The sequence below is a fragment of the Idiotropiscis lumnitzeri genome, chromosome 9 (genome assembly GCF_059441095.1).
Source record: "Idiotropiscis lumnitzeri isolate Australia: NSW breed Sydney's pygmy pipehorse chromosome 9, RoL_Ilum_1.0, whole genome shotgun sequence".
In the NCBI taxonomy this organism is placed as follows: Eukaryota; Metazoa; Chordata; class Actinopteri; order Syngnathiformes; family Syngnathidae; genus Idiotropiscis; species Idiotropiscis lumnitzeri.
The window spans coordinates 2,829,940-2,842,735 of NC_142399.1; the positions used below are offsets into that span (position 1 = coordinate 2,829,940).

General features: G+C 38.7%; 1 protein-coding gene across 4 annotated transcripts in view; it reads left to right on the plus strand.

Moving 5' to 3' along the window:
* The window catches only part of eys (EGF-like photoreceptor maintenance factor), a 145,572-nt gene that overhangs the window by 123,729 nt on the left and 9,047 nt on the right, over positions 1-12,796 (plus strand). For all 4 annotated transcript variants that reach the window (XM_088304338.1, XM_088304341.1, XM_088304340.1 and 1 more), the window contains exons 41-42: positions 2,453-2,670; positions 10,638-10,810. In XM_088304338.1, coding sequence (XP_088160464.1) covers positions 2,453-2,670; positions 10,638-10,810 — 391 coding nt within the window. The remainder of the gene's footprint in view (positions 1-2,452; positions 2,671-10,637; positions 10,811-12,796) is intronic.

A 12,796-nucleotide genomic window follows, 5' to 3' on the forward strand; every position in this document is an offset into this window, starting at 1 on the left:
GCCAGTTAAACAAACGTCTGGATGGAGCGACGTCTCTACCGGCCAACCCCGCCAATCACAGGAGGCAACTCCTGCCAAGAACGGGGGCGGGGGGGCTGCAATATAGATGTTTTAAAGACAACATGCAATACTTTGAGTCCACTTACAAACTCATGAATATTACATGAGTACGTGCTTCAGGTTAAGCACACTCAAACTGTGATGGGATTACTGACCAGGTTCTTCTCAACACGGTTCGTAAAGCACGCATTTGCTGGCTTCAACAAAATTATCAGCTTGATAGATTTATTTTCTGCAACTCGTTATATGCATGCTCCTGATGAACTATTTTGACTTTATAATGCATTTTTTTTTGTGTGTGTCCATGACATCGGATGGCATTACGCCAACACCTCAAAAAGATCATTTGCGCCCTCCTCCATTGCAGCTCGGCAGAAACGCCACCATCAAGTCATGATCAATGATATTTTAGAGGATTATCACAGTCGTAAAAACTCCAATGTGACATGTTCACACAGTTCGTCTTAGCAACATTCCATTGAGCGTAACGCATCAATTCCCGCAATGGTCTGTTTGTCTATAAAGATGTTTATCGGCAGTGATTTTTTTTTTTTTTGCAGAGACAGACAATACATAGCAATGAGTTATTCTCAACGACTCTGCCAGTAAGATTTATTTTTATAGTTTGTGACATCCTGCCACCCGTAACAATACAGTAATGCCAAATAAAACATCAACTATAACGAATGAAATTAGAGATTGGCATTTCAAAAATTTGCATTAATGGCTGATATTTTTTTTTCTTCATAATTCTCTTTTTATTTTGCATTTCAAACTCTACAATCACCTTGCTATGCCACCTTTATATTCAATCATCTTATTAATTAAAAGAAGGGTCAGGCTGATTGTGTGTGTGTGTGTGCCAGTCACTTTAATTAACAAAAATCAAATTAAATCATAGCAACGTGCTGTGCCTTTTCAGTGTCTTAAGGTGAAAACAGGATTGAAATTAGCGCATTGCTGATCAACTATTTTGAAAAAAAAAAAATGACAAACTAAAATATCTCATTCATCTAAAGTCGAATGTTGAGAAGAGAAAAATGAGGATGAGCTGTTGTCGACTATTTAAGCCATGACAACAAGGTTTTTATTTTATATTTGGAGGGAAGGATTCTATGGAAAACATTGACACTGGCCTCAAAAGAATAATTTTTTTTTTTTTTTGCTGTAGATTTTTTCAATAGAAAAAAAAGAAAGAAAACTCACCGCAACCGATTGCCATTTTGGTGCTTCACTTCAAGTCATCATCTTAGTCAACTCGACTATCATCACCTTAGCGTCAACTCCAAAAAAAATAAATAAATCTGAAGTCATTCAACCGCAAGTACCCTTTCTCACAAATCCTTTATGAGCTTCAAACGGATCATTGTGGCTCATTAGAATCATCGGCATCTTTAAAAGAGACTCATTTGGCACTCATTTCACTGCTTCCGACCACACCTCTCCGCATTCACTTTGTTTTGGAGATGAGTGACCACACACAACACACTGAATTGTAAGGCTGATGATTTTTCACGTTAATTTACAGAGAAGTCATAAAACATGGCAATGTTATTCTAACAAAAACAAAAAAAAGAAAAGACTCGTTCCCGGACGTTCCCAACTCACATCCGTCCAACTGAATGAAAACATCTCTCACTCTCAATACAATCATTAACGTCATCATCTAAAATCCATCGGTTGTCTCATAAACCACGGAAATCTTTTCACTTGTGTTTGAAACACTTTTCCAACAACAATATAAATATCAAATGTGCCCATTCCTTTACAACGATGACTTATTAGCCATAATGGACCATTATAGAAACATCACGTTTTTTTTGTGCAAGTATCTATCAGCAATGAACGGGAACAAAGAAGGAATGAAGAGACACGCGTGTAGTGATGGGAAAATGAAGCTTGAAATTTGCTTCATGAACCACTTGTTGTATTTTTAAGTCCTCTAGGTGGCACTGTTGGTTTAAATAAAGGGTTTAAAAAAATGGCAAGTCAATGGGCTGGAACCGAGAGTGCCACCTACAGGAGGCCAAAAATACTACAACTGGTTCATGAAGCAGATTTTAAACTTCATTTACCCATCACTGGTTTTTGCAGCTCCATTTGTTCGCATATATCATCAATTTCAATAAATTCATTCCAAATTACCTTGACTTAAAAAAATAAATAAATAACTCGCAGAATGTATTTGTATTCGTACCCCTCTTATTCTATCCCGGGGAGTGTGTGAAGACCACGGTGGTAATCTTTCATCCCATTCGTGTTTTTACAGTTGCGGCAAAGCCACAAAAAGAAAGGGGCCATATATAATGTATGATTTCATGTGATTTAATAAACAATATTCATGATCACTGGCTTCCTACCCTTTTTTTTTTATTATTTTATTATTTTGCAGGGAACATTTGGGCCTATTTTTCTTGGGGTTGCTTCCTCCCATTGGGAATTAGATGACGGGCTCGCAAAAGGAGGATTTATTGGATGTATCCGGCAAGTTCAGGTCAACTCAAAGGAGATTTTCCTGGCGGCTCAGGCCGTGAGCGGGAGGAACGTCAAGAACTGTGACCCACCTGTTTGCCAGCACCTTCCTTGTCGTCATGGAGGGACCTGCGTCAGGTAATTACTTCCTCGCTTTTGCACGTGAAAGCTGCTATGTAACGGGTATGACAACAAACTTTGATTCGCATCAAATTGTCCAACTCGATCAATTCCACGTTGCATCCGTGCGCGTGTCTTGTAATGATGACACAAATGTGGGGAAGGGAAGGAAAAATGTCCTTCATAGATTTTGGATTGCACTCGGTCAAGTTCTGACCTGCGCTGAGGTCAAAGCATCCGTCTATCTTTTCTTTTCAATGCAACACAATTGTAAAAATCCGAATAAAAGAAGGTGGGCCACCTCCGTTTCTCCATCTGTGGCATTGTTCTGCTTCTCTGCCCTCAATTACTTTGTGATCATCTATTTTTTATTACAGAGTCAAGTGAGAAAAATCTCAACTTCACATAAATTCGTAACACTCCTGATCCCGACTGGTTTTACTTAACCGTTCTTATAAATGGGAAACATGCATTCATTAAAAATGCACAAAATCCAACGACTTAAAACGCTGAAAGTGAAGCAGCAATTTCAGAACAATTTTCTTGCGAATGTAGTGCAGTTTTCATTAGCGTGTTCCATATATCCCGTACATGCGAAGCATTGAGCACAAATTGTGAGCAGGTAGGGCTGTGACGATAATTTGATATTGAAATTTATCGTGATGTCAGGTGACTGACATCAATGGAAAATGCTATTGATAAATGATCGATCCAAAAAAAACAAACAAAAAAAACTGAGCAGATTTGCCCTATCATGGCCCAACTCGTAAGAAAATTAATAATAATTCGATATATATCGATATTGACCGATATGACGTCCTTGCATCACGATATCGTTTTCAGCCATATCGCTGTGCATAATCTACAGATGTCAAATAATGAGATTATAAAATGACAAACTTCAAAACTACTTGACTCGTTCCAAAAGTATATCACTTATGTTTGTGTGATTCATCCCTGATCTTCTAGATAAAAAAAAAATAAATAAATTAAAAAAAGGTGAAAGGTTGCATTCATTTCCTTAGTTGGTCTAAAACGTGATTCAATCTCTCTTTGTATTTCACCGTTTTAGCTCATCAGAAGGCCATCACAACTCACTTAGCAGTAATTTTGACCCTGCGCAGATGACCTATGATGCTCTTTCCCCTCGGCTAATCCCGAAGTTGCGTGCTTTAAATGACTTGTTCATTGTGATGACACTATCTATTAACATTTGCATTTGTTTAACAGGAAATGAAAGCGGGCACCCTGATTATTGGGATAGGAAAAAAGCTCGGAGAATACCAATTAGGGTGGGATGGTGTCGGGGTGCTACTGGTTTGTCATGTGTTGAAGTGGAAGCTCTCGCAATTATCTGAGTGTGATGGATACACATGAATGGAGTCTCTGGTCCGGCGCGAACCGTACAGGGGGTCAGTGAGCGTTCACGGAGCGCTCGACGTCACCTTTGGCTGCACTGCTGGGAGACAATTGGATGAAGGGGAGGGGGGGGGGGGGCTGTGGTTTCACCTGACCAGGGGTGGCATTTTTTTATTGAATTTTTTTTTTTTTTATATCAATGTCAAACTGGAGCAGATTCTGTCATGGGCATCCATGCAAATCAGCCGTTTTAGTATCAACGTGAAATGCCAAAAGACTTTCTGATGTCTGACGCGTGACATTTATAAATCTCTTCAATGCATTGGACACCAGGTTCTTGTATGTGTCAACGCAAAAATTAAAAAAAATTAAGAATAATACAGTTTCATCGACGTGATTTGTCTCTATGCAAGTGCGTCCTCTCTGTGATAGTTTTGAAATTTGCCAAGGCGCAACAGACAACTTTATGGGTCTCGAACACGGTTTGACTCCCACGTGTCTCCTGTCAGTAAGTGTCCTGCTGGGGGGCCTGCTGTTGATGTTGCTACTTTTGTGTGGGCGTGCACGGAGTCTTTTGCAGGAGCGGGTGGCTGCAGCTTTCACTATTGTTGGCTTTTGTTGGAGCACAATAGCATAAAAAAAAAAGAAGAAATCATGTGAATATTGTAAAAATACATCATCTTTCCATGGCAGCACAGAGCATAAGTGGTCAGAGTGACTGCCTCGCAGTCCGGTGGTCGAGGTTTGAATCTCCATTTTATTCCATTTATCCCACACTTGAGTTAATTGAATGCTTTAATTCTCCCTCACGTTTGCGAAAGTGCTTGTTAATGGTATACAGTATGTTTGTACTCTAGCCCTGGGACGCGTAACTGTCGGCAATCGTGAGTGGCCCCTTGGTGAATAATAAAAAAAAAGAAATTTAAAAAAATTGCTGCGAGGAATTAAAATAATAAATATTTTTTCTCTATTACAAAGGACAGTGGAGCCATGAATATTCGGCACATTCACATATTCATGGATTTTTTATTTATTTTTTATTTTTTTCAGCCACAGCTTTTTTTTTTAAAGTGTGCTTAGTCTTTTTTTTTTGTGGGGGTTTCTTGGAGGGAGCAAATCCACGTTTGGGTGCAAAATTTATATTGGAGGTTTATCAACTTTTTTTTGGTATAATTCTCTTGGTTTACAAAAAAGAAGACTGAATACTCGATGGTTTGAAGTTGTAATATCGCCATTCACCACTAGATAGCAGACATGACTTAGATCTTAAGCTGTCTATTCATTTTCGGAAGCATTTAAATGACATGCAGGACACACATTGTATCCAAATAATATTGAAATTTTGTTTGAGTTGATTTTCGTGCAAAAAGAATGCACAGAATGAGTTCTTGCACTTAATGTTGGTGTGCTGTTCGGCAGTCCTTGAGTGGTAACTTTACATTGGGAAAATTGTGTTGTTTTTTTTTTAGGAATATATTATGAGAAATGAAAGATATTAAGAGCATCCGTTTTGCACATACGCATGTATTTTGTCCATATTTTAAATGGCATTTTTGGGAAGTGTGTGGTCCTCTGTGATCCGCCCCCTCGCACACTCCAGCAGCATTGATGAAATATTGCGGCCCCCACCATCATTTTCATCCCTGCTGCACAGTGACGTGATTGATCGGTGACCAGCTTGGATATTCTCTAGTTACCTGAGACCCGAATGAAGCCACTCGCTTCAGAAAAAAGATCATTGCACATGACTGTGTACTTTCTGTAAAATCTTGGAGCTTATTGTCTGCTTTGAAATGGAAAAAAACGCAGAGGTTTCTCCCATTTTTATAATGTTTACCAGATCAAATGCATTGCAAACAGCAGTATTTTTTTTCTTTTTATGTGTGCTTTTATCTTACCGGTATATAAAGTACAGTTGGGGAAACGATTCCCAACAACACAATTCTCTGCTTGTTGCCTGGCAACTTGCTGAGGCAAAAGTCCAGCCAGTCTTCTTTTTTAGCAATTAGCAGCTATCGCACAAACCGCACATACCGTATGATTTGTGAGGCTAATAGGTACTTGTCCTTGGCCAAGCTCACACAGAGCAGAGCTCAAATTTTCCACTCTTCAAACTCAAAGTGGGTCGTTTAAATTTGCGCCTGGAAATAAGGTGCCAGTCATTAAGCGTATTACACAATAAATGTCATGCCGTGTCTTAATTATGTGCTCTTACCTCTTTAGTTGTTCTCTGCTAAAAATGCACAAAAGCTCCCGCCTATGCCTGATTATCTCGTTTGTATATCTGATTGAAGTTATGTGTTTTAGAACATGCATGCATTATCTTTGAATGTTTAAGAATGCAGCAAGGAAAACAAAAGTTCATGTTAAAAGGCTAATCCCAAACAGTTAATCGGCTAATTATCCTTGCATGCCACAAAATCCTCTTCAAACGAAATGCTTGTCAACAAGATATATGGTAATAATAGTAACTTGCTTGGCCATTTATACGCCAGGCAAATATTGAAGATATAACAAAGCATCCTCGCTTTACTATAATTAGGGCGCATGCATGCATGCCTGCATCAAACTTAAAAAATGTGTGCACTTTTACGACTGTAAACTGTATCCTGTATTATCAAAATATTTTTGGCCTTTTTATTAAAACTAAAACTAATACTAAAACTAAATTAAACTGGTTTTGAAAAAACTAAAAAATAATTTTAAAATATATAACAGAGCCACCCTGGAAACTGAATAATTACATTTAAGAACAGAATGAAATAAAAGCCAACTATAATTAAAAAAAAACTAAATAACCCTCGTAAGCAGTACATTTTATTGTTATTTTTATTGACAGTTTTCTCATTACATGGAAATCCCAAAGGCAACATTTTTTGCAAATTTTTTAACATTTAAAGTTTTTTGTCTTATTGGTTGCGTTTAAATGGCCACTCTGTCCAACGTTTGAATAATTTTATTGTTATTTTTTTTTCTTTTTTAATGGAGCGAAAATATAATTTTTTAAAAATCACCTGGGCCTGCCTAGTGGGGGGCCTGGCATTTTATTTTAAGGCCATATAGCTGAGCCTTAGCAACGGCATCAGATTTCATCTAGATAATATGTATCACAAGGATAACTTAATTCCATTTTTGCCAATTCATTAAATGAATAATTCATCATTTGAAAATAAAGAGTGCTGGCAATTTTGCTTCACACAAGAAGTTCGATATACAGTAGCTCTAAAATCTTATCAGTATCTATAATGAGGTATGATTGGATGGGCCAATGTCATTGTTCTGCAAATTTCATCAAATACGAACTCCTGCAGGGCAGATGTCACTGATTTACAGTAAGTAAATTTAATAAGCGTAATCATAGACACTATCATTTTCAAAAGGTACTCACTGAGGCAGGAAAATGTTTAATGCATTAGATTTATTCCGGAAAAAACAAAAAAAAATGTGAATTGGTTTTGTGTGTTTAATAAACTCAAGAAGAAAAATGTCTAAGCGGAACGCCCATCCTTGGATTTTTCTGTGTAGAAAAAAAATCTTTGGACACTCTGAGTCTAGATATGCACATCAAGAGGGAATATTGTCTGATCCTTCGAGAAACTCTTTTTTTTCCCCCTCCTTCCTTTAAGGAATTGCATTTGAGTGATGCTTTGCTTTGACAGTGTATTTCAAAGAACCCCGACAAAGGTTCAGCAGACGTCGCCCTTCGTCACTGCCGGGCAAGCCAAGACTGTCTGGACGAGGTCGGGGAAATGTCATAGAGCCGTCTGCTCAAACAGAAGCCTGAGCACATCAGGTGAATGTCACATAGAAATTCAAGTTGGACTTCATTCCTTGGCTAGTATTCAAATTCAGCCACGAAAGAGTGAGGTGATGAAATGATTTATCCGACCGCCACCCGCCCGAGCTTTCAATTGTCGTGATATCCTGCTGTCTGTTTACAATAATGGAGGGCAAGTGTTTCATACCAAAAAGCATCTCTTGTCTACGGATAATATCCACTAGAAACATTGATTGCGTTTTATTTTTAACAAAGGATAATGCGGTCTAACTGCTTGTTCCAGATGAATAGCATGACAGCAGAACCTTCTAGCGGCTTCCTGCAGATGAGTGTTTGCATATCAACATGCACTTGAAAACAAGCCTTCACGACATCATTTACTGCCAAAGACATTTGCGAAACGCAGGTGCCTACACAGCTTATTGTTCCTGTCCCTCATGCTGTGTGTGGTATAGAAATATAGTAGGGGCTGTCAATTAAAGCGTTAAACTCAAGAATTGTTTCTTTTTAAAATGTACGCGATTAAAAATTTTAACTCCGTTTTATTGACTTGCAAAAATTATTTTCAAAGCCAAATGACTGTACCATATTACCTGTATATCTTTAGCACATTACGTCAGAACAAAACACTCCGCTTAAAAATGCGATTAATCGCAATTAATTTGCGGAATTTTTTGCGATTAATTAGTTAAAAAATGTCATCGCTTGACAGCACTAAAATATAGAATAGCTGGCAGATTCTTTACATTAGCAATGTTTCTTGGTTGCCTTGGTTTTAAAATATATTTGCAAGAAAATGTATGTGAACTCTTTTCTGGATTTCTACGTGAAATGTGATTTGAAGTCATTAATAAGAGGCATACAATATTGTTTATATTGTCTAATTTTGTTTTAGTCATGTTGGTAATTATTTAATTAATCAATTCATTCACCGCCATCCCTGGTAGAATGAATGTACTTTTTGACGTATATATCCGTCAATGGGAGTGAATGAACGTATTTAGCAGTGTTCAGTAATGTTAGCGTTGACCGTGTTAAGCATTTTCTGGCGTTCTCCCTTTATGACCTGCAAGTGAACCACTTTAGCATTTTTTTAGATTTTATTGCAAATGTAAAAATTATGATAGCATTGCTGCTTTAACGGTTAGATTAGTCTGCAAAAATTACCGCCATTTCATCATCAAAGTGGCTGCCTGGGGCAAATTCAAACAACTGTTTGTCGCCACGCAACTCAAGTTTGGAGCAGGCCAATTAAAAGTGAAGTGTTTTCAGACTGGCTTCTTCCTGTGCGCAACGTCGTGCTCTCGCAAACACAAAATGTTATTCATGCAGAGCTCCGTTTAGTGCCAATTTATTTGGGCTTCATTGAGGTAATGCGTTTCATCACCTTGTTTCTTTGTTAAGTCGCTTTGGCACAGACGGAGACAAGTGATGTTTTTGCAGGAATTGTCATGATCAGGATTATTTTTTTTGGGGGGGGCGGGGGTGGTCGCTAGAATTTTGTTTTACTCGTGATAAAGATGCATTTAGTGTTTCCCTAAAGGATGACATTTCCTTTTGTCATGAGTGAACGGATGCATGTTAATATTTGCAAACATATTTTTCATATTAAATAAGCTCATAAAATAAGAGGTTGCACCTGTGCGACCAACCTTTTGAAGATGGACGTGCAATTTACTGTTAACTCATTCACTACCAGCCGAGTAAAAAAATAAATAAAAAATGCATCTTTGACGTCTTTAGCCATCAATGGTAGTAAAAGTTATTCATTCTTATAGGTTTTCATATATCAGCAAAATAAATGTACCTGTTCACCGGAAGACACAATTAATCCTTTGAATTGAACAAATTTACATCTGGAATATTTTGAAAACAATGCGCACGACTGGTCGCAAAAGTATGCCGCTGCGTATCACCGCACCTTATAAACGCCATTAGCAGGCCGTTAATAATCCTTTCTTTGTCGTCAAACACATTCGTGTCTAACAATGCACTCCGCAGGTGACAGAATGTAAATATTTCATTTCTGCAAGCCACTTTTTCCAGAAGCAAAAAAAAAAAAAACCACACCCTGCTGAGCTGCTGCACCAAACACATGATTAATTTATGGAGCTGAAACTCACCAGTGCCGCCTCGAACTGTGACTATGTTCCTTTGGTGCGCGGCTCCTGTTACTTCGAATGTCGGTTTGTCTTATCGCCAAGCGAGGACTATTCACTGCGGATGGAAGAATAATTTGTGGTTGTTCACATTCTGACCCAGACAACCAGAATGTTTTTTTTTTTTTGTCCATTGGTTTGGTTTGGTTGGTTTGTGTCTTCGTTTGCAGGATTCGTTTTCTCTCGTTGGCTGCAAGCAAGTCGTTTGCTGAGTTGTTTTTACTTATAGGTTGGCTTTAAAGGGGAAAGTCAACCCCAAAATTTTCTTCACAAGAATATATATTCTATAGCGCCCAATTATTCAAAAATGGCATTTTGATTAATATTGCGGTGGCGGAATTTGAGTTAAGCAGCAAAATCCGCCCGTTTTTAGCCACTGAAAATGACATCACACAATCATGGCTCAGCTTCAGAAAACAGGTGAGCTATGATTGATCGTTAGTTGACCGCTGAGCAACTTTGATGTCCACAGAAGTGACAAAATGGCCGCCCCATGAGCCGGCTAAAAACAAGTGGGTTTTGCTGCTTAACTCATATTCGGCAAACGCAATATTAATCAGAACGTCATGTGTAGACTTTGTACAACTTGAAGCATTTTAGCCAGTCCGCTGTATCCCTCACATCTCCGTGTGACGTCTCACCTCTTGGTTTGATTACAGTATGTGCCCCTTTGTGTCTGCACCATTTAGCGATGCGGACGATTGGTTCTGCGAGTGCCCCCCACTTTACACTGGCCAGCTGTGCCAGTTTATGACCTGCGAGCGCAACCCCTGCAGTCACGGCGCAACTTGCATCCCAAAGTCGCCAATGGAGGCAGTATGTCTTTGTCCTTATGGAAGACAAGGCCTACTCTGTGATGAAGGTAAGGCAAATTAAGTAAGATTCCGTTACCTTGTTCGTGAAATGCGCCAAATGCTACACTTGAAGCTAATTTGTAGGGATGGCTAAATAAAGCTTCAAATCTGCTTCATGAACCAGTTGTAGTCTTTTTGGTCTCCTGTAGATGGCGCTCTCTGTTCACCATTGGGCTGAAAGCACACTGACTTGCCATTTTTTAAAGCAACAGTGCCATCTAGAGGACTCCAAAATACAACAAGTGGTTCACGAAGCAAATTTGAAGCTTCATTTTCCCATCACTCCTAATTTGACATTTGCACATTGTCGTGATGCACTTGCATAACTTTTTACTTTGACTTCTCCAGCCAGATGTTTTTTTTTTTCTGTATTTAGACCAACACCCACTCGGAGAGCGTTCTATTTGCTCCGTCTCTCTCTAAAATGCAGCTGTCATGTTGTGAAGAAACGTGCCGTTTTCAGTTTCCAGTTAAGAACGATGCCTCTAAATCAGCCCCTTTTCACAGCGCTCCCATCTGAGCCGTGTAGATTTTGCAGCTTTATTAAGGGACTCATCTGCAAACAGTTGGTGAATGGGAGCCTTGAGCAGTTGGTAGAGGGAGTGCCTGTTGTTAAGTAAAGGGATTAATGGAACTAAATAGTGCTGAGGATGGAGAAATGCGCCCTTCCTCCAGCAATAAAGTTGGATAATCAAAGCAAAACTCACGGCTGATTTGCTGAATATTTCAAAGGACTTTTAAGTTAATCAGAACGTATTTACTTGAAGAAACTTTTCTTAACAGTTTTGCACGATAAAAGCGGAAAGTTTGATTCTTTTTTTTTTTACTATTCATTTGCTTAAGAGCTGTTGATTTTACGAATCCCCCTAAAAAAAAAAAGTCAGCCTATAAAGCAAGAGTCAGCTCTGGCTCTCCGAAGCAAAGGTTTTGCATGACTAAACTAAAGAGCAGCAGGATATGCTCCAGCACCGTCCAGTGCGGCACCAAGTGTGCGGCTGACATTTGAATCCTGCCAACATCCGATAAGATCAGCACAATCGCAGCTGATCACTCCCGGGGGGCTCTCGACATGCTCGTCTCAAGGCCACACAGCCCTTTCCTCATTTCGAATTATTTACTCGACTTTCATTATTGAGTCCAGCTGTTCTTCATGTCATGTTATGTTATTGTTTGCAAGCGATTCTCAAAATTTTCTGACATCATCTTGAAAAGGTATGCGACTTCCAAAAAAATGCTCCATTTTACATTTTCTTTTAACTAATCAATCGGCAAAAAAATTCAGAATTAATTCTGATTTGTCAAAGATGATTACATGTTTTTCTAAAAAAAAAAAAAACGTTTTTTTAAATTTTTTTCTGTATTACTTTTATGTCCAAATATACATATATCCGTCAAAGGATGTTACCATTTTTATTACATGTATGCTGAACTTCCATCCACTCTATTTTTCTATTCTCCATAGTGCAATTGTTGTTATGCAACATGTAAAAACTGTCCGCACATATCCATATGTGGTGAGGAAAACAAAAAGCACCTCTAGAATCGAAGTTGTTAATTGAGCAAAATAGGAGCGCGGTGCCATTTGTTTACTTTTATGTCGAAGCCATTCAGCGAAACAATAAGCAAATAGCACTCTTAGTGCGGATGATGAGATTTCATAAATAATTCATGTGCATGAGGGAGGCAGACTTTTGAGCCTGTTTTGCCATCGCTGCCACTGTGAAAAATGTCTTCCAGTCAAGAATATCTGTGCTGTGTTCAGTGTGTTGGAGGGGGGAGGGGGGGAGTGGATTTTTCAGAAATACAGCGGAATTTAACATTGAGTCTGCGGTGCAAAATCAAATGACAAGTTTCCATGGAAATCACATGAATGCAACCAACACGCTCTCTGTAACTAAGCTTGAATTTAATGTTACTGTGCAGCGAGAGGATGAAGCATTCGGAGGATGCTTGCCAAAATTCAGCTTAAATTGCCACTAATGGAAATAGAATGG